The sequence below is a fragment of the Branchiostoma lanceolatum genome, chromosome 8 (genome assembly GCF_035083965.1).
Source record: "Branchiostoma lanceolatum isolate klBraLanc5 chromosome 8, klBraLanc5.hap2, whole genome shotgun sequence".
Taxonomy (NCBI): domain Eukaryota; kingdom Metazoa; phylum Chordata; class Leptocardii; order Amphioxiformes; family Branchiostomatidae; genus Branchiostoma; species Branchiostoma lanceolatum.
The window spans coordinates 15,384,478-15,400,604 of NC_089729.1; the positions used below are offsets into that span (position 1 = coordinate 15,384,478).

At 41.8% G+C, this 16,127-nt stretch overlaps 1 protein-coding gene across 1 annotated transcript; it reads right to left on the bottom strand.

The window, feature by feature from the left end:
- Positions 1 to 1,947: 1,947 nt before the first annotated feature.
- Positions 1,948 to 15,530, bottom strand: LOC136439894 (uncharacterized). The gene is made up of 11 exons (XM_066435551.1): positions 15,379 to 15,530; positions 7,441 to 7,526; positions 7,071 to 7,160; positions 6,602 to 6,718; positions 4,795 to 4,818; positions 4,590 to 4,619; positions 3,828 to 4,274; positions 2,958 to 3,380; positions 2,742 to 2,800; positions 2,286 to 2,454; positions 1,948 to 2,048 (listed from the first exon to the last, which is right to left on the bottom strand). Exons 1-11 carry the CDS (start codon positions 15,387 to 15,389, stop codon positions 1,993 to 1,995), a joined length of 1,512 nt encoding a protein of 503 aa, XP_066291648.1. The 5' UTR covers positions 15,390 to 15,530; the 3' UTR covers positions 1,948 to 1,992.
- Between the last annotated feature and the right edge of the window lie 597 nt (positions 15,531 to 16,127).

Here is a 16,127-nt window from a genome sequence, read left to right on the forward strand (position 1 = left end):
CGATGGTGCTTGTCTGTGTGTCTGTTAGTGAACAAAATAAGTCGAGAACGCCTGGATGGTTTGTTGTCGTAGTTGGTGTGTCGGTGTGTATGTGGGAAATCTCAAGATGATTAGATTTTGGGCGAAGTGTTTTGCATAATTGACGAGAAAAGTGTAAAAATGTGTTACATTGTATGCTGAAGTATGTGTACGTGCTGGCTGTGTTATTCCAAGGCGTCATGCATAGGGCAAGGGTCCTGAGGGGTCATATTGGAGGCAGGAAACGTCAGTTACACAAATTGGCTGTCAGCCAGCTGTTGGCATTGGTAAGGTAGTCTCCAAGCAGACGTATGGGTTGGCTATAGCAGGGGCAGGTTTTGCTTCAGACTTTGAAAGGGAATTACTCAAGAAGGGCTTGGTGGATGGTCATAAATTTTTGTAAGTACATAGCTTGAGTGCTGATGTACATGATTAGATACTTATTATGCAAATCAGTATCTAATTTGCATGATTAATGAGGAAAGTTTATACATCCATCAATTTCCATGATAGGACTCTCAAACATGTGACATATGTAACTAAGGAAGAGAGAAATATTAATAGATATCAGCTTTGCAAATGAGAACCTCATTGACATAATTAATGAGAAAAACTATAACTCGAGATGGTCTTGATGGATGGTCATGATTTTTGGTATGTAGATAGCTTACGTGATGCTTTGTATGATTGGATGATAATTATGCAAATCAAATTCTAACTCACATGATTAATGAGGCAATTTTAAAAATCTGCTGTGTTCCATGATATGACTATTCAAATATGTGACATTTGTAACTAAGGAAGAGAGGAATGTTGATAGATAGGAAATATGCAAATGTTGGCCTAATTAGCATAATCAATGAGAAACTACTATAATTCCATACTAGTAAATGACGGCAATTTCATACTTGTGGCATTAGGAAGTTGTGTGAATGTGAACACCTTGGAATCAAATTATGCTAATAAGGAGGGAGCTTATTTGCATAATTGATGATAAATGTTAGCATAACCTTCTTTGTTAAGCTCATAGTCATAACAAGGAGGTTTGGACAACTTATGTTATTTGGGTGAAGAGGGTCAACTGGTATGATTGATGATTGATGAAAAACACTCCTAATACGTCAGTCATAAAGGTCAAAATCATTTGACGAAGGTATGAGGTCGTAGAACTCTTGTTTGAGACTGTTGTAATGTTGACCAAGACTTTAATAACCCTTCTGTACATGTTCATTTTTATATGCATTTTATGGTCTAGATACCAGTCCTGTAGTATCTTGATACTACAGTACTGGTATCGTTGAAGGGCGTTGTGTTTTCTTTACCATTGCATCAAAGGACTCACGCGATAAGACCTGTAACTTCCGTAGATGACATCTCTAGTCCAAGACCTCAAACACTTACACGAATCTAAACAAACGTTTCCTTTTGTTTAAAAAAGAACGTCCCTTTCATCCTCACTGCTGTCAACACAGCTAACTAATCTATATGATATGCTTGAAAACATACACTGTATGTATTGTATTATCGTACCCCTGCAGTAGAGGTACTTAAGTATGCAGGAAAATAGCTGTCACCAGATGAACAGATCCCAGTTTAGAAAAGCAGAAATAAATACCATCATACTTTATAAGAGGAGGAGGGAGGAAGAGGACAATATCTGCAAGATTTGACAAATTAAAGTGATGAATTTAAAATGAGTTGCAAATACCGTTCGGAATTCTGTGCAAGAAGTACGCACAGACTAGTACTAGTAAAGAGTAAGGTAAACATGTGAAAAGTAAGGCACACCGAGTGGGTTTTCATTGGTCAGGTTCATCAGTTTGTAGAACTGATCTTCTTAACTCCAGCCTGCAATATAGAGTACAAACAACCATTAATAGTCAGACCATACTGCATAAGTGAGTATCACACAAAAAGATACTTTGTACAGACAAATTGAAAAAACACAATCTCCGGATCTTACTCACCAGTAAGTTACTCCTCAAAGTGGTCCATCCAATCCTCCATGGTTTCGTCCAGGAACTCACGTGCTGGAAAAATAATAATATATGTATATGATCTGCTTTTACTTTCGATACTCTTACCCATCTCTGTAAGCAAGGGTAGCTTTGAAATAACTGTATGAACTATGAATTACTATTATTTTAAACTCGTTTCTTCTGCAATCTCTATTATCTGTGCTTGACAGCAAAAACGCTGGGAGTCTGTATTTCAAGGGGACCTGATATTTTTATACCCAATCCTTTTTGTAGATAAACGATATTTACCGGTTTCCTCCTTCTCCTCCTGTTTCGGACAGTCCCACAATCCGTCTTGGTTCTTGATGGGTTGTTGTTTTCCATCCGTCCCACAGTCCACCTTGTAGCAAATCTCTTCACCAATGTCACACATGCAGTTGTGTTCATCCTCATCCGGTGATACCCAGCTCTCTCCCTCCTGTGTGGACACATCAATACGTTTGTGTATACACTACCATACATACTTACATAGACATACAGTACATTAAAAACTCCTATAATCGACAGAACAACGGCAAAGACTTTGGCCTAGGAGTTGGCAACGGTGAGTCGCAAGGGTTTGTATGGTTATGACAACATTGCACAGACATGGATTTAAATCAAAAACAAGAAAACAAAACAACAAACTGATTTTTGATGTTTACTCTCCAATGGATGTGCTTCTTTTAACTTTACTTACTGCCTTACAGTAGTGTACACACTAACCTTATGTGTTCCACAGCCGGTACCACGTAGTTCAGGTGTCCTCTTACTGTATATGTTACCTGTAAAAAATTATAATGGCAATGTCTGTAAGTCTCTCTTTCTATACATCTATCTCACTCTCATCACTCTCTCTGTCTCTATTTCTCACATCTAGTCGACTTTAAAAGAGTGATAATGTTTGGAACAAAAGGTAAAGGTTTTATTTTACATACGTACCTGCATAGACTTCGAGTTCACAGACTGTCAGGATACGGCTGTTGCCAGGCAGGCGGATCCCCACGTATCGTCCTCTCAGTCCGTTGCAGTTGATGGCATCCATGTTCTTTTCGTGACTAAGGGGGATAGAATGATGGCCGCCACAGCGTGGGTTATGGTCTACATGTTCATCGTTTCCGATGTGGATGGTATAGGGGTTGATTCGCTCTCTGCAACAGTCCCCGCGATTGACGATGACCACCCACTGGACTGTTGTAGGCTTGCCGAGGTCGACTTGCAACCAAGGGTTGGACTGTGCCGGAGTGGCAGTGCAGCACCGGTTATCCCAGTGCCTGGCCCTGCAACCATCAGTCGCTCGGGAGGCATACCCGCCGTGACCGACAGCCGACTGGACAGTTGGTTTTCCCAGCGCTAAGTTTGGAGCTTCACGAGAATGAAAGAAGACTGTTATTAATAGCAAACTGTATCGTCTCCATCCTCGTTTTGGTGCATAACCCCGAGCTGACCCCGGGAAATTAAAAATGGCCGCCGTATTTTACATCACAAGCTATCTGCCACAAAAAATCAAGACCATAGCACATCCAGGTCAAGAGATACAAAAATGGAATTTCTGCGGCAGTACCAAGGTCACATACCAGGGGGCCCAAAATCGACCTTGAATTACGGCTTCACAACACCCGCCCACATACCAAATATTATCGTGATCCATCAAGAGGTTCTTGAGTTATGCTGACTTCAGTAGTTCGGAAACACAAACAAACAAAGAGACAAACAAACAAACAAAGAGACAAACAGACACACAGACACACAGACATACCCAAAACTATATCTCTATTTTTCATGGAGATAGTAATGTTTGTCTAGTCTCACCTGCATAAACCTCGACTTCGCACAGCGATATGATTCGATGCTTCCCCGGCAGTCTGATGAACACGTACCGGCCCCTCAACCCGCCGCAGTGGACAACTTTCTCGTTAACACTCGGTGGGTAGTAGTGGTGCCCACCACACATGCGGTTCCTAGTCGCGATCGTGTGCGGGTGAGTGCTGGTCCCAACGAGGACATCGAAGGGTGTGAGCCAATCTGTGCAGCAGTCTTGACGCCCGATAACGGAAACGTGGTCGACTGTGACCGACTTTCCCAAGTCGACATACCACCATGGGTCGTCTTCTGCCTCTGTATGTATGCAGGAAGCGGAATTCCAGTGCGTTCTTCTGTTTCCGTCGACAGCTCGCCCGGCGGTTCCGCCATGGCCAACACTAGACTGAAACGCCGCTCTTCCAAGTGCAATGTTTAGGTTAGTAGGCAAAGCGTAACCTGAAAGAAACGTTTTGATGTTACGTACAAAGGAATGATAATGTACCTATATATAACTGATGAATTATATGAACTGAACTGATGAATTGAACTCTCTGTGACTGAACTGATGAATTATATATATATATATATATATATATATAATTCATCAGTTCAGTCACAGAGAATGAGAGAGAAAGAAAGTGAGAGAGAGACAAAGAGAGAGAGAGACAGACAGAGAGAGAGAGAGAGAGAGAGAGAGAGAGAGAGAGACAGAGACAGAGACAGAGAGAGAAAGAGACAGAAACAGAGACAGAGAGACGCGCACATACATACCCGGTCTTCCTTGTCCCGGTCTGTTTTGGCCTGAAAATAAGGTCAGTGAAAACGGTTAACTTTCGATCGTACGTACCAACGTACTGAATCATCAGTTCACTTTATTCCTAGGATATGATAAGCTATAGCTGCTATCAAAAAGAAATGTATGTAGTTGAGGCTCTTAACAACTTTAAGAGAGACAGGGAGAGACGCACGTACATACCCGGTCTTCCCGGTCTGTTTGGGCCTGAAAATAAGTATAGTAAAAACGGTTCAATTTCAATAGTCCGTACCAAGGCCAATATATGCAAGCCAGGAATACACTTTAATGAATAAATGCAAAATGATTGATGCATGTCCTTCTGTTTCTTTTTGTGCCCGCATTGGTCCTCGGCCTGGTATGGTTGAAATAGAGCAAAACTGATATGAATAAAATTCATATGTATATATTTGCATGGTAGTTACTGAGTCAAATGATTCTATACTGTATTTATGCATTGTATTGTATCGCATTAACTATGTATGTATTATAATAGTGTAATGATCTTACTAAACTACGCACAAAAAGTTCGGAAACTTAACTTTGGTTGATCATATCTCCGTTGTTTTTTCACCAATTTTGATGCCTCATATATCATTATAAAGCTTGTGTGATTCCCTTTTCTATGATAACAAACTTATTGTGATTGAAAACCCACGGAACAAGTACCAGGACTAATAACATGAGTGGGTCACAGAGAAAAAGTGCCCAAAATTCCCTATTGGTGTCATACGGGCGCTGTGACATCCTATTGGTATGGGCGCGGATGATGATTCAATATATGGTTTCCTCAGGTTCTAAGATTATTTTTAGAACACAGACCATCCAAGGTTACTTCTAGCACACAGGACATCCAAGGTTAGTTTTAGCACATCGAAGATCCAATTGTTTACACCACAGCATTTGGTGGTGGCAGCGTCATGGTATGGGGGAGGCATTACCTCCAGGGGAAAGACAAGACTTGTCATTGTACCAGGAACCCTCAATGCAGAAAGATATCGTGACACAGTACTTGATCCGGTGGCCATCCCTTTCCTTCATAACATGGGGCCGAATGCCTTGCTGCAAGATGATAACGCCCGCCCACACCGAGGAGGGATAATCGCCGACCATCTCCAGCATGCAGGTGTAGAGAGGATGGAGTGGCCCTCTAAGAGCCCGGACCTGGACCCAATCGAACATCTATGGGATCAGCTTGGGCGAGCTGTCCGTGCAAGAGTGACCGAGAGAACAACGCTAGCTGACCTATGACGACTGCTGGTGGAGGAATGGGACGCTATCCAACAGCATCGCATTGCGCGACAGGTGACGAGTATGAGGAAGAGGTGCCGTGCTGTAGTGACAGCGCGTGGCTGGGCCACCCGTTACTAAGATTCCTTGCTAACCCGTTACTAAGATACAGATTGTTGGTTTTGAAAAAGAATTTAGCTTTCATGAATATGTCTTTTTTTATTCTTGTTGATTTTTCACAATATCCTCGTACAGAAGTCAATATCAACAGAAGAATATGTACGGAATAGCATGTTTGACTATATAGTAAGGTAATCTGGGCAATTTATTTCTTCGACCCACTCACTTTAGCAGGCCTGATGCTCGTTTCATGAACTTGCAATCACAATAAGTTTGGTATCATTGGAAAGGAAATCAAAAAAGCTTTTAAATGATATGTAATACATTGAAATCGGTAAAAAAATAACGGAAATATGATCGACCAAAGTTAAGTTTCCGAACTTTTTGTGCGTAGTTTATATGTTTGTCTGTATTTGTGGGTCAGCCGTTACCAGCGAAAGCTGCCTAGGCTGATCCAGTGTAATGACTTGTCTTTCATTGTCAATAAATACAAATACAAATAAAATTCATCCATTCCTCTGAATTTTCAGACCTTTAATATGCTTCTTTGCAAGAAGCTTAACGAAAGAGTTATAAGGTGAATATGTTTTAGACCATTAACTTATTATCCTCAGTTTATAATCATAGAGTGCACACTCACCATGGTTTATTACTATATTGATGTCATGTTGACCGTGTCGTTTCTCTGGGGGAAGAAGGACCATGTCATCATCACCGACGTTGTTGTCTTCGGCCAACACCTCTTCCTCCACCAAATCTGTGTTAAGAAGATAAGACAATATATAATCAGATAATTGTATTGCAAACAAAGGTACACTGGAAAGAAACACAAGTCAAGTAGCAAGCTCTATACTGAAATACGCGAAAAGATGCAGTTTTACTCCACAATATAATATATAGCCAACCAAGAAAGAATATTTCGTTTCAATTGGTTAACAGCTGAAACTCCATTGATGTCTTTCTCTTTCGAATTCCTCTTTTTACATGTTCTTTTTATATTATGATACAATGGTACAGGCAGCATTTTTGACATGAAATACATGAGTATGCGATTATTGTGAAACCCTGTTTACTAACAGAAACTCCTCAAAAGGAGAATAAAACACTACCTTCAAGTTCTCTAAGCAGATGTTCAGCTTGGTCGATGTCAGATGAAGAATCTTCATCATTCCCCTGTTGGTCCTGCCATTCGCCGGTGGCTTGTAGTGAAAAATGAGTTAAAGGATCAGATTTCAACTTATGTCATCATAGACGCACTTGAAACTACTCGATTATTTTAAGTCGTAATCTAATCATTTGGCACGACTTTAACCGTACTCTAGCATAAGCCGTTCAGGCGTTATTCGACATGAAAGTTGGCACTGGCCTCAAAAGCCACCTCCTCCCGTCTGAATAGGGTTTAATATACATAAATAGCTGTATCATACAAACGGTAGATGTTCATTTTCTTTATTCCTCTCTATATCATAGAATGTTTACCTGGAAACACGGCTACGGTCAGGAACGTCAGTGCCAGGACAAGCGCAAAGTGACTGGTCATCTTCAGCTTTAGTCGTGTCCAGTGCCTCTGTATGTAAGACAAAACATTCAGCGGGTTACACTGTGGATGGTGTCTTTGCAACGTTTACGTAGCGATATAGCGAAATTTAGGCTTTCCATATATCATCGTTATTATATCGATTATGTTTCAATACCTTCCAACTAATGGAGGAAGATGGCCAATACTTTATATGTACAAGACTGCAACAAAATCTAAAAGAGGATAAAGTTGGAACAACGTAAGTGGGTCGGTATAGTTTGTATTAACAATGAGTTAACAAGTAAGTAAGTAAAGTTTATTGCACAACAAATGTAACAGGTACAATGTATGGCAAGTTCGTAGGCAGTACAAAATGTCAATACATATATGTCTTTGCTTATTAACAATGCTATTGAATACTACAAAACTTAAGTCTAAACACTACGGTATACAATAAGAGTAATACAGAATACATATGTGGAACTATGTTACATGATACACAGGAAACATCAATTGCTTGCGTCAGATATTAATCGATTTCTTTTGAGAAAACAGGTAGATATGTATTGGCCTATGTACAAGGAAATTGCGTCAGGACATGATATAAGTAAATTGAACGTTTCTGAGCTTCTCTTAGATAGTAAAGTTATATTTGAATTGCGGGTGATAACATTCATAAGTGTCTGTCTTTCTTCAATATACGTGGGACATGTTAACAGAAAGTGGAATTCATCTTCAACAGTATGTTTGCAGGTAGGACATCGTCTCTGAGTACAATGAGTAATGAGCAGTGAACGCGTTCGCATTAAAATGAATCGGAATAGAATGATCGGAATGTAGCACACCTAGCTCATAATAGACGTAGAGGGGATTAAGATTTGTAAGGGTCGTAACTCAGGATTAATTGGCCTGTCAATTAAGGTTACGTTGAACAATTGACCGTCCTAACATCCGTGAGGCAACAGTCAGTCCTTTTGATTTGGACCCCTTGGTATCCAGTTGTGAAGCAACGTCTGTTTTTTTTTCTTACTTTCGAGCTTTTCAATTCAAAGTTGGACCCAACAATCTGTGACAATTATACATGCATGAATGAACTACTGTAAATCACTTTACTATAGCGGCAGGAAAATATAGCAGTTGGGGGAAAATAGAGTAGGTCATGGCACTTAATTTTAACGATGGAAGCAAACATTACTGTCTCAAATATTAGTGATCAAATATTTGCGATGATGAAATTTTAACGGTTAACTAGTGACTGTTAAATTACTTGTAGCTAAAATTAAGTTACAGCTAACAAATGAAGAATTACAGTATTCTACTGAATACAGTGTTCATCTTTCCAGAAACTGGACTTGACAGAACATAATAACATTAAATTCCATCCACGACTTCTCGAATTATGCTGTTAACAAACGCACAACCACACAACAGACACAAACATAGACGTTTTGGAAAAGTTAATACAAAGAAGATTGGACAAAGAGGGGACAGTGACCAAATAGGGATTTGGTGTCATGTTGTTTTTGCAGGTGACGCCCTTTCAAGACGTTGAGAGAATAAAACGTAGCAAGAGTGAAGTTTTCCTAGACTAGAGACAGTGTCTGCAATTGTAGCTCGCAAAATATCTACAAATAACAGTTCTGGATTGCTACAATTAAATGTATTTAGATTTACCACATTTGTGGTAGGATTGACATGACATGTGCCTGCTATCACCTTTTCAAGATGCCAACCCAGACCAGACTGTACGTTTTGATCCACACACACCGGGAAGGACCCCTACTCTTTTAGATAAGTGTGACGTGTTCTTTAATCTGCTCGAGGTGTGGCTCTCCTCAAACACGGGACCTCCATCTAACGTCTTATCCGAGGGACGTCCCTAACCGAAGCTAGGTACTCATTTTCACCTGAGTGAGGTGAGGAAAGTCAACGTGAACGGGACAAATCAGGAAACCGGATTTGAACCCAGGACCTCTGGGTTCTGGGCCAAACACCCTGCAACTGCGCCACCGCGACGCCACTAAAAACGTGTTCAAACTTTTGTTTCTAAAGAAGTTTAGGGACAGTGTCGTAGTTCCGTTCGTTGGACCCCTTGCATGATATGAACACCTATTGAAGCTGTCAGCATATGGGAACGTCTTGTCAAGATCATGAAATGCTAGATTCTCCCATCGTGATTAAACTAATTGTAATACGTTAACATTAAAAATAAGTTTAAGGTATACGTGTATAGTTTTTTCCCAATGTTACACCATGTGGCTATGACACTTTGATAATTACTCGGAACAGTGCCCGGTTAACGTCACAACAATGAAACACATAGGTTAGCCGTTCAACCTGTTGTTTCCACTGAGGAAGAGGGTGGGACCGTGTCACAGTTAGCCTGGATGCCCGATTCCCGACCTCTATTGTCTATCGTCGCAGAGTCTGACTCGGGGGGAGCGAGGAGGGGCTGTAACAGTTGTAGAATTTCCGTCGGGTCATGTCAGCCCTGGAGCCGAGCAGCTTGTCTCTGTGTGCCCTGGAATCAGTCTGATATCCAGGCTATGTGACGCGGCTTTTAGCTGAGGCGGAGCTTTGAGTTCCACTATATACTCCAAATCTAATGCGAGAGCACTAATAAAAATACCGTGAAATGGAAAAATTGTCAATATACAATAAAAAACGCTTTTTTGCAAAGCCTATTTGTCAGCTCAATTACCCGGCTTTGTCGATTACGAGGTGTTAAGCTCAAACTGACCCGACTGAAACTACGAGGGTGGGGGATGGACAGTACATCAAACGCAATGATACAAATAATACAAACAGTCATATCTAACCGTTTTAACCATTTTGTATCTGCAAAATACTCAATGTTACACTTATTTCACTCCACAGGCTAGAAGAAAAACTAGCCTCTGTAGGCTTATCCGGCTATCCAGTTGTTTTCAGCTGAGTCACTTTCAGCAACAGATAATTAGGAATTTCTATTACACTCATGATCAGATATAGAATGAATAGAATGTAGCACACCCATCTGTACAATCTTTTCGTGTCTTTGCCCAGAATACAAGGCCTACCACGTTGAACAATGAACCTGTCCGTCATAGAATCCGTAGGGCCACTGTCAGTCCTTTTGATAAGGACCCCCTTGGTGTCCCTTTGTAAAGCTTTTTTTTTTACCTTCAAGCTTTTCAATTCAAATTGGTGACAATAACACATGCCTAAATAGACAAAGAGAGGACAATGACCAAAGAGATATTTGGTGTCATGTTGTTTTTGCAGGTGAATGCTAGAGAGAGTGTCTGCAATTATAGCTCGCTAAATATCTATCGATCGCTACAATTGAATTTATTCAGATTCACCACATTTGTGGAAAACTTGACATGATTATCACCTTTTCAAGATGTCAACCCAGACAACTCACACTGGGAAGGACCCTTACTCTTTCTGTGTGGTGGGTTCTTTAACGTGCGCTCGAGATGTGGCTCTAGATCTCCTCAAACGCGTGACCTCTATTTACGTCAAAATATCCTATCCGATAGACGGCCCTAACCGAAGCTACATGTAGGTGCTCCTTTTCACCCTCATTTTCACGAGAAAAGTCGTGTAAAGTGCATTTCCGAAGGGCACAACGTCAACGGGAAAAATCAGGAAACCCCGGATTTGAACCCAGGACCTCTGGGCCAAACACCCTGCTACCGGGCCACCGACATGCCACTAAAAATGTATTCAACTCGCTGTTTCTAAAGAAGGGGAGGGCAGTGTCGCAGTTCCATTCGCTGGGCCGGTGAACAATGAACGTATCTGTCTTAAAATGAATCGGAATAGAACCGGAATAGAACGATCGGAATGTAGCACACATAATCAATAATGATGTGGAGGGGATTGACATGTCTTCGGGTCGTTACCCAGGATGAAAGGGCCTGGGTGGAGAACCGTGAAAGGCCCCTTACAAGTTAGGGCATGATATGAACACCTATTGAACCTGTCAGCATACGAGAACGTCTTGTCAAGATAGGACATCAAATGCTAGCTTCTCCCGTCGTAAAGCTAATAATAATACGTTCGAGAAACTTTAGAAGCTAGGGGGCCCAAACCTACACCAATTCTTCATTACCTGACAAGCTATCTGCCACAAAAAAATCAAGACCATAGCACATCCAGGTCAAAAAAGATACAAAAACGGAAGTTCTCCTGCAGTACCAAGGTCACATACCAGGGGACCAAAATCGACCTTGAATTTCGGCTTCCCAACATCCGCCCACATCCCAAATATCATCGTAATCCATCAAGAGGTTCTTGAGTTATGCTGACTACAGTAGTGCGGAACACAGACACACAGACACACACACACACAGACAAAACTATATCTCCATTTTTCATGGAGATAATAAGTTAAGGATTACGTGTGTAATACTGTTGTTGACTTTTGTCCATGTCACACCAGGTGGTAATTGATAATTATTCGGGATAGTGCTCGGTTACAACAATGAATCACACAGGTGAGCCGTTCGACCTGTTGTTTCCACTGAGGAAGAGGGTGGGGCAGTGTCACAGTTAGGCTGTGGATGCCCGATCCCAGCCTCTATTGTCTATCGTCACTCGCAGAGACTAACTCGGGTGGGTTGGGCGTTGGGGGCTGTTGTAGAATTTCCTTGGGGGCATGTCAACCCTGGAGCCGAGGAGCTTGGCTCTGTAGGCCCTGGAATCAGTCTGGTAAGTGTCTCCGCGTCCGCTGCTTGAAGCTGAGACGTAGCTTTGACTCCGACAAATTCGAGGGGCATGCCGGTCCACTTTGATTACGCACATCAGGACACCTTTCTCTGAGCTATGTCCAGATCCGCCGTCCACTCTAGCCTCCTTTCCAGGCGTCCCGGGCCTTTTGTGGGGAGCGCTGATTCGCGATATTCAATTTATCGAGACCAGGTTCTTTTACTGGGGGACCGTATCTGCTTGGGGGACCATATACGTATCTGCTCGGGGACCGTATTCTGCCGCATCCGGTCCCCCATGCAGATACGGTCCCCCCAGCCAAAGTCACCTGGTCCCGATAAATTGAAAATGGCAAATGAGCGTTCCCCCAAAAAATAAACGCCGGCGCCGCCCGGGAGGCATGCAAAGGAGACTAGCTTTTAAGGCTGAATGGCCCGGCCTGTCTACCAAGTTCTGTTATCAACTTCACTTCACTATCAGTTCTGCTCTGTTATATACATGAGTCATTTTGAAGGAAACATTATTATTTAATCAATCTCTAGTTCACTCATGATCAGGTATAGAATTAAGGGAATGCAGCACACCCCTTTGTACAAATTTCTTCCTGTCGTTACCCAGACTAAAAGCGCCTGTCATGGTGAATGGTGCATGAACTATGAACATGTCTCTTAAAATTCACCGTCAGCTTTTTTGGTTAGGACGCCCTTGGCTGTATTACTGTTATAAAACAGCATTTTTGTTTTTACTTTCCACCTATATTCAATTCAAATGACTGCATGACCCGATAATCGGTGACGATTATACATGCCTGAAAGAACAATTCTACAGAGGACCTTTGTTTCCCATCGTAATCCATCCAGAGGTTAATGAGTTATGCTGACTACAATAGGCCAGAAACACAAACAAACACAAACAAACAAACAACCAAACAAACAGACACATATAAAGACAGACACACGGACACGCCAAAAGCAATATCTCCATTTTACATAGATATAACAACATTTGGTACATCTTTAAAAAAATTAGCCTTGACAGAACATAATATCATAAAGATCCCTCCACAAATTCTCGAGTTATGCTGCTCGCAGAAACACAGCTATTAACGTAACCTTCTTGGCAACTGTGATAAGAAGATTGAAAGAAGAAGAGAGAGCGACCAAAGTCCCTCAGGCAGTGCCGAGACACAAACCCATGGGCCAACATTCTTTCAGAAGGGAGAGGAGCTGCACCTTTTACGGTTAATTTACCAGCCTGAGGATAACAGATATCTACATAAAAACTCCGACAAATAAGAGAATATCTGTGTTGTTTTTACCACTACAGAGCTATTTTTCGACAAAGTATAGTGCTAGCAGCTACTAGAATCTTAGAACATATTAAATCATGACAGAAGCAGTTTTACGCCTTGACCTTAGCTAGTTAATGGGGGGGGGGCTATTTTGACAATGTCGGATTCACCTTACCAGAAACGAGACTTGACAGAGAAAATTAGTGTCTCACGAAACTCTTGTTGGTATACGTTTCGCTGTCCAGTCTCAGGAGACGATTAAAGGGCTATATGTAACGTTGGGTAACAAAAATTCGTGGGGTACTTAAATTCGGGATTTTTCGAAAACGGGGTATTTAGGGATATGTGCTAGATGCAACATCAGTAATACCACTAGAAATGCAAACTTGACAGGCTAACACATTCAGAACACTGCCTGAAAAGCTTTGATAACCATGCATTAGAAGTTGGCGACGTCAAAAACTCTCCGTCCCTTATTGACAGAGTCTGGGGGCTTCGTGGGAGACTCACACTGCACGGTTGTTCGCTGGTTTATAAGACAAATGTCACATCTCCTGCCTGCTAAACACAATTATTTACAAGACAACTTATTACAATCTCTTTTGCTAACCTGCAACTGGATTCTAAGTGTGGTCAATCATCAAAACTCCTCTTTGTTGCTACAACCTACGGCACGTGTATTTTCCCGCCGCCATATTGTTACCCAGAATCATGTCGTCAAGCAGACGACAAAAGGTTTGTGAGGAACACTTTTTTGTCTAAATGTTGCGTGTGATAGTGGACTGAAGACGATATTTTCCTCGAAGTTTGCTCCTAACACAACAAGGAACACATGGACATAGTAGTATAACCATTGCTACGGCATCCAGCTAACTTGCCATGAATAATGTACACGTTGCCATGACGGTGGGGATCGACTTTGAGTGACGTTCAACCCACTCAACAAACGGGATGTTAGCAAAGGCCTGATGTGTGCGGTGCGGCCGTTTTTTCGTGTATTTTTTTTACTTGGACACGTCTATATCCATAGCACTCTCCTCAAGCCAAGGATGGAACGAATAGCTGCTGTATAAAATGTGATTAGCGGTAAGATATTCAAGACGAATCTTCTCTCCCGAATTAATGTGCCCCCTGTCCGACAACACTGTCATTGTGCGTGCGGCGGACGGTAGTTTCAAGTTGAAATATTATGGTGTCAGCACGACTAGAGACAAAATCTACCATATATATGATTAGTGCAAAGATAGTACATGATAGTGACAGAATAATAGAAAAAAAGGATGGTTTATTGTTCTGCTAGATTGATTTCAGTCAACCATTATCGGAAAAATCCCGAATTTATGTTACCCAACGTTACCGTGACAATTTGTGCAACCAAGAGTCACTAGCCGACTTTTAGCCAACAGTATCGGGATTTCCAGCCAAGTGTGCTGAGTGATTATCACACACACACACACACACACACACACACACACACACACACACACACACACACACACACACACACACACACACACACACACACACACACACACACACACACACACACCTACACACACACACAAGCAATGTAATATGTATGGGATAATTTCAACTCTAAATACGGGTTAAAAACATTCGGCGTTTGAAAGAAGTACAGACACCCGTCACAATAGCAAAAGCTCACTTACACTGCTTTAGGTTTCTTCAGTAAGCGATCATGCATGGCGAGGCTGTGTACTGTGGAAAAGTGTGCTGTTATGCGCACCCCAATCGTAATAATGGGCGCTATGCGTCCTGTTCTTAGGGGAAACCACCATCTTCCTCTACCAAAACAACAGAGAACCACGTCCCAGAGTTATCAACCGTACGTGTAAGGTCCCGGAAATGAAATAAAGGGTAAAAGGTATTAAAAAATGAAAATCTGACTCACGTTTGCTTCATTCACTACAGACGATCACCAGACGGTAGAAGCGCGCCTTGTGAAAACCACTCTTCCCAGACTAGAGAGAGCGTCTTTAATTGTGGCTCCCTGGGCTACCAATGACAATGCTTGATGACAACCGTGGATCATAGGTATGTCGTTCAACCTGTTGTTTCAAAAGAAGGGGGAGGGACAGTGTCGTAGTTCAATTCTTTGGGATCGTCACCAGTTAGGGCATGACCACCTATTGACCCTGCTGTCAGAAGACGAGAACGTAATGTTGATATATATAGGACACCAAAATGTAGATTTTTCTATCCTAAAATATTCGAAAACTTTTCTATCCTAAAATATTCGAAAACCACGTGTTTTTTTCTCGTCTTCACCTCGGCGCGGTGCAAGCACTGGGGAACCTTTTCTCAGGCTAGAGACTGTGCGGATGTAGCTCCCTAAGTATGTATCAATGACAGCGCTAGAGTAGAACCTGAGTAAAACAATAAAATGTGTAAGCTACGCGTGTGAGAGTGTGTGTTGTGTGTGTGTGTGACAAACCCTTCACCCTTCTCTTCTGTTTGTCATTTTGTTTGCTTGAGCTTTCTGAAGAATTTATGTCTTTCAAATTTTGGCAGTAATCGGGCTTAAAACTGCTGCGCGTCAACCTAACACAAAACACACCCCGAAATAGCCCGGAGGAGGCTGACTCCGATTAGTACTTGTTATGTCACGGGCTGTAAACACGAACAATCTTAACCGTATGT

Excerpts from the sequence above, each read along its gene's own strand:
- LOC136439894 (XM_066435551.1), bottom strand. Across the intron at positions 2,455-2,741 it reads CCGGCTGTGGAACACATAAG|GAGGGAGAGAGCTGGGTATC; the intron begins GTTAGTGTGTAC and ends GTGTCCACACAG. Across the intron at positions 2,049-2,285 it reads GGAGGAGAAGGAGGAAACCG|CACGTGAGTTCCTGGACGAA; the intron begins GTAAATATCGTT and ends TTATTTTTCCAG.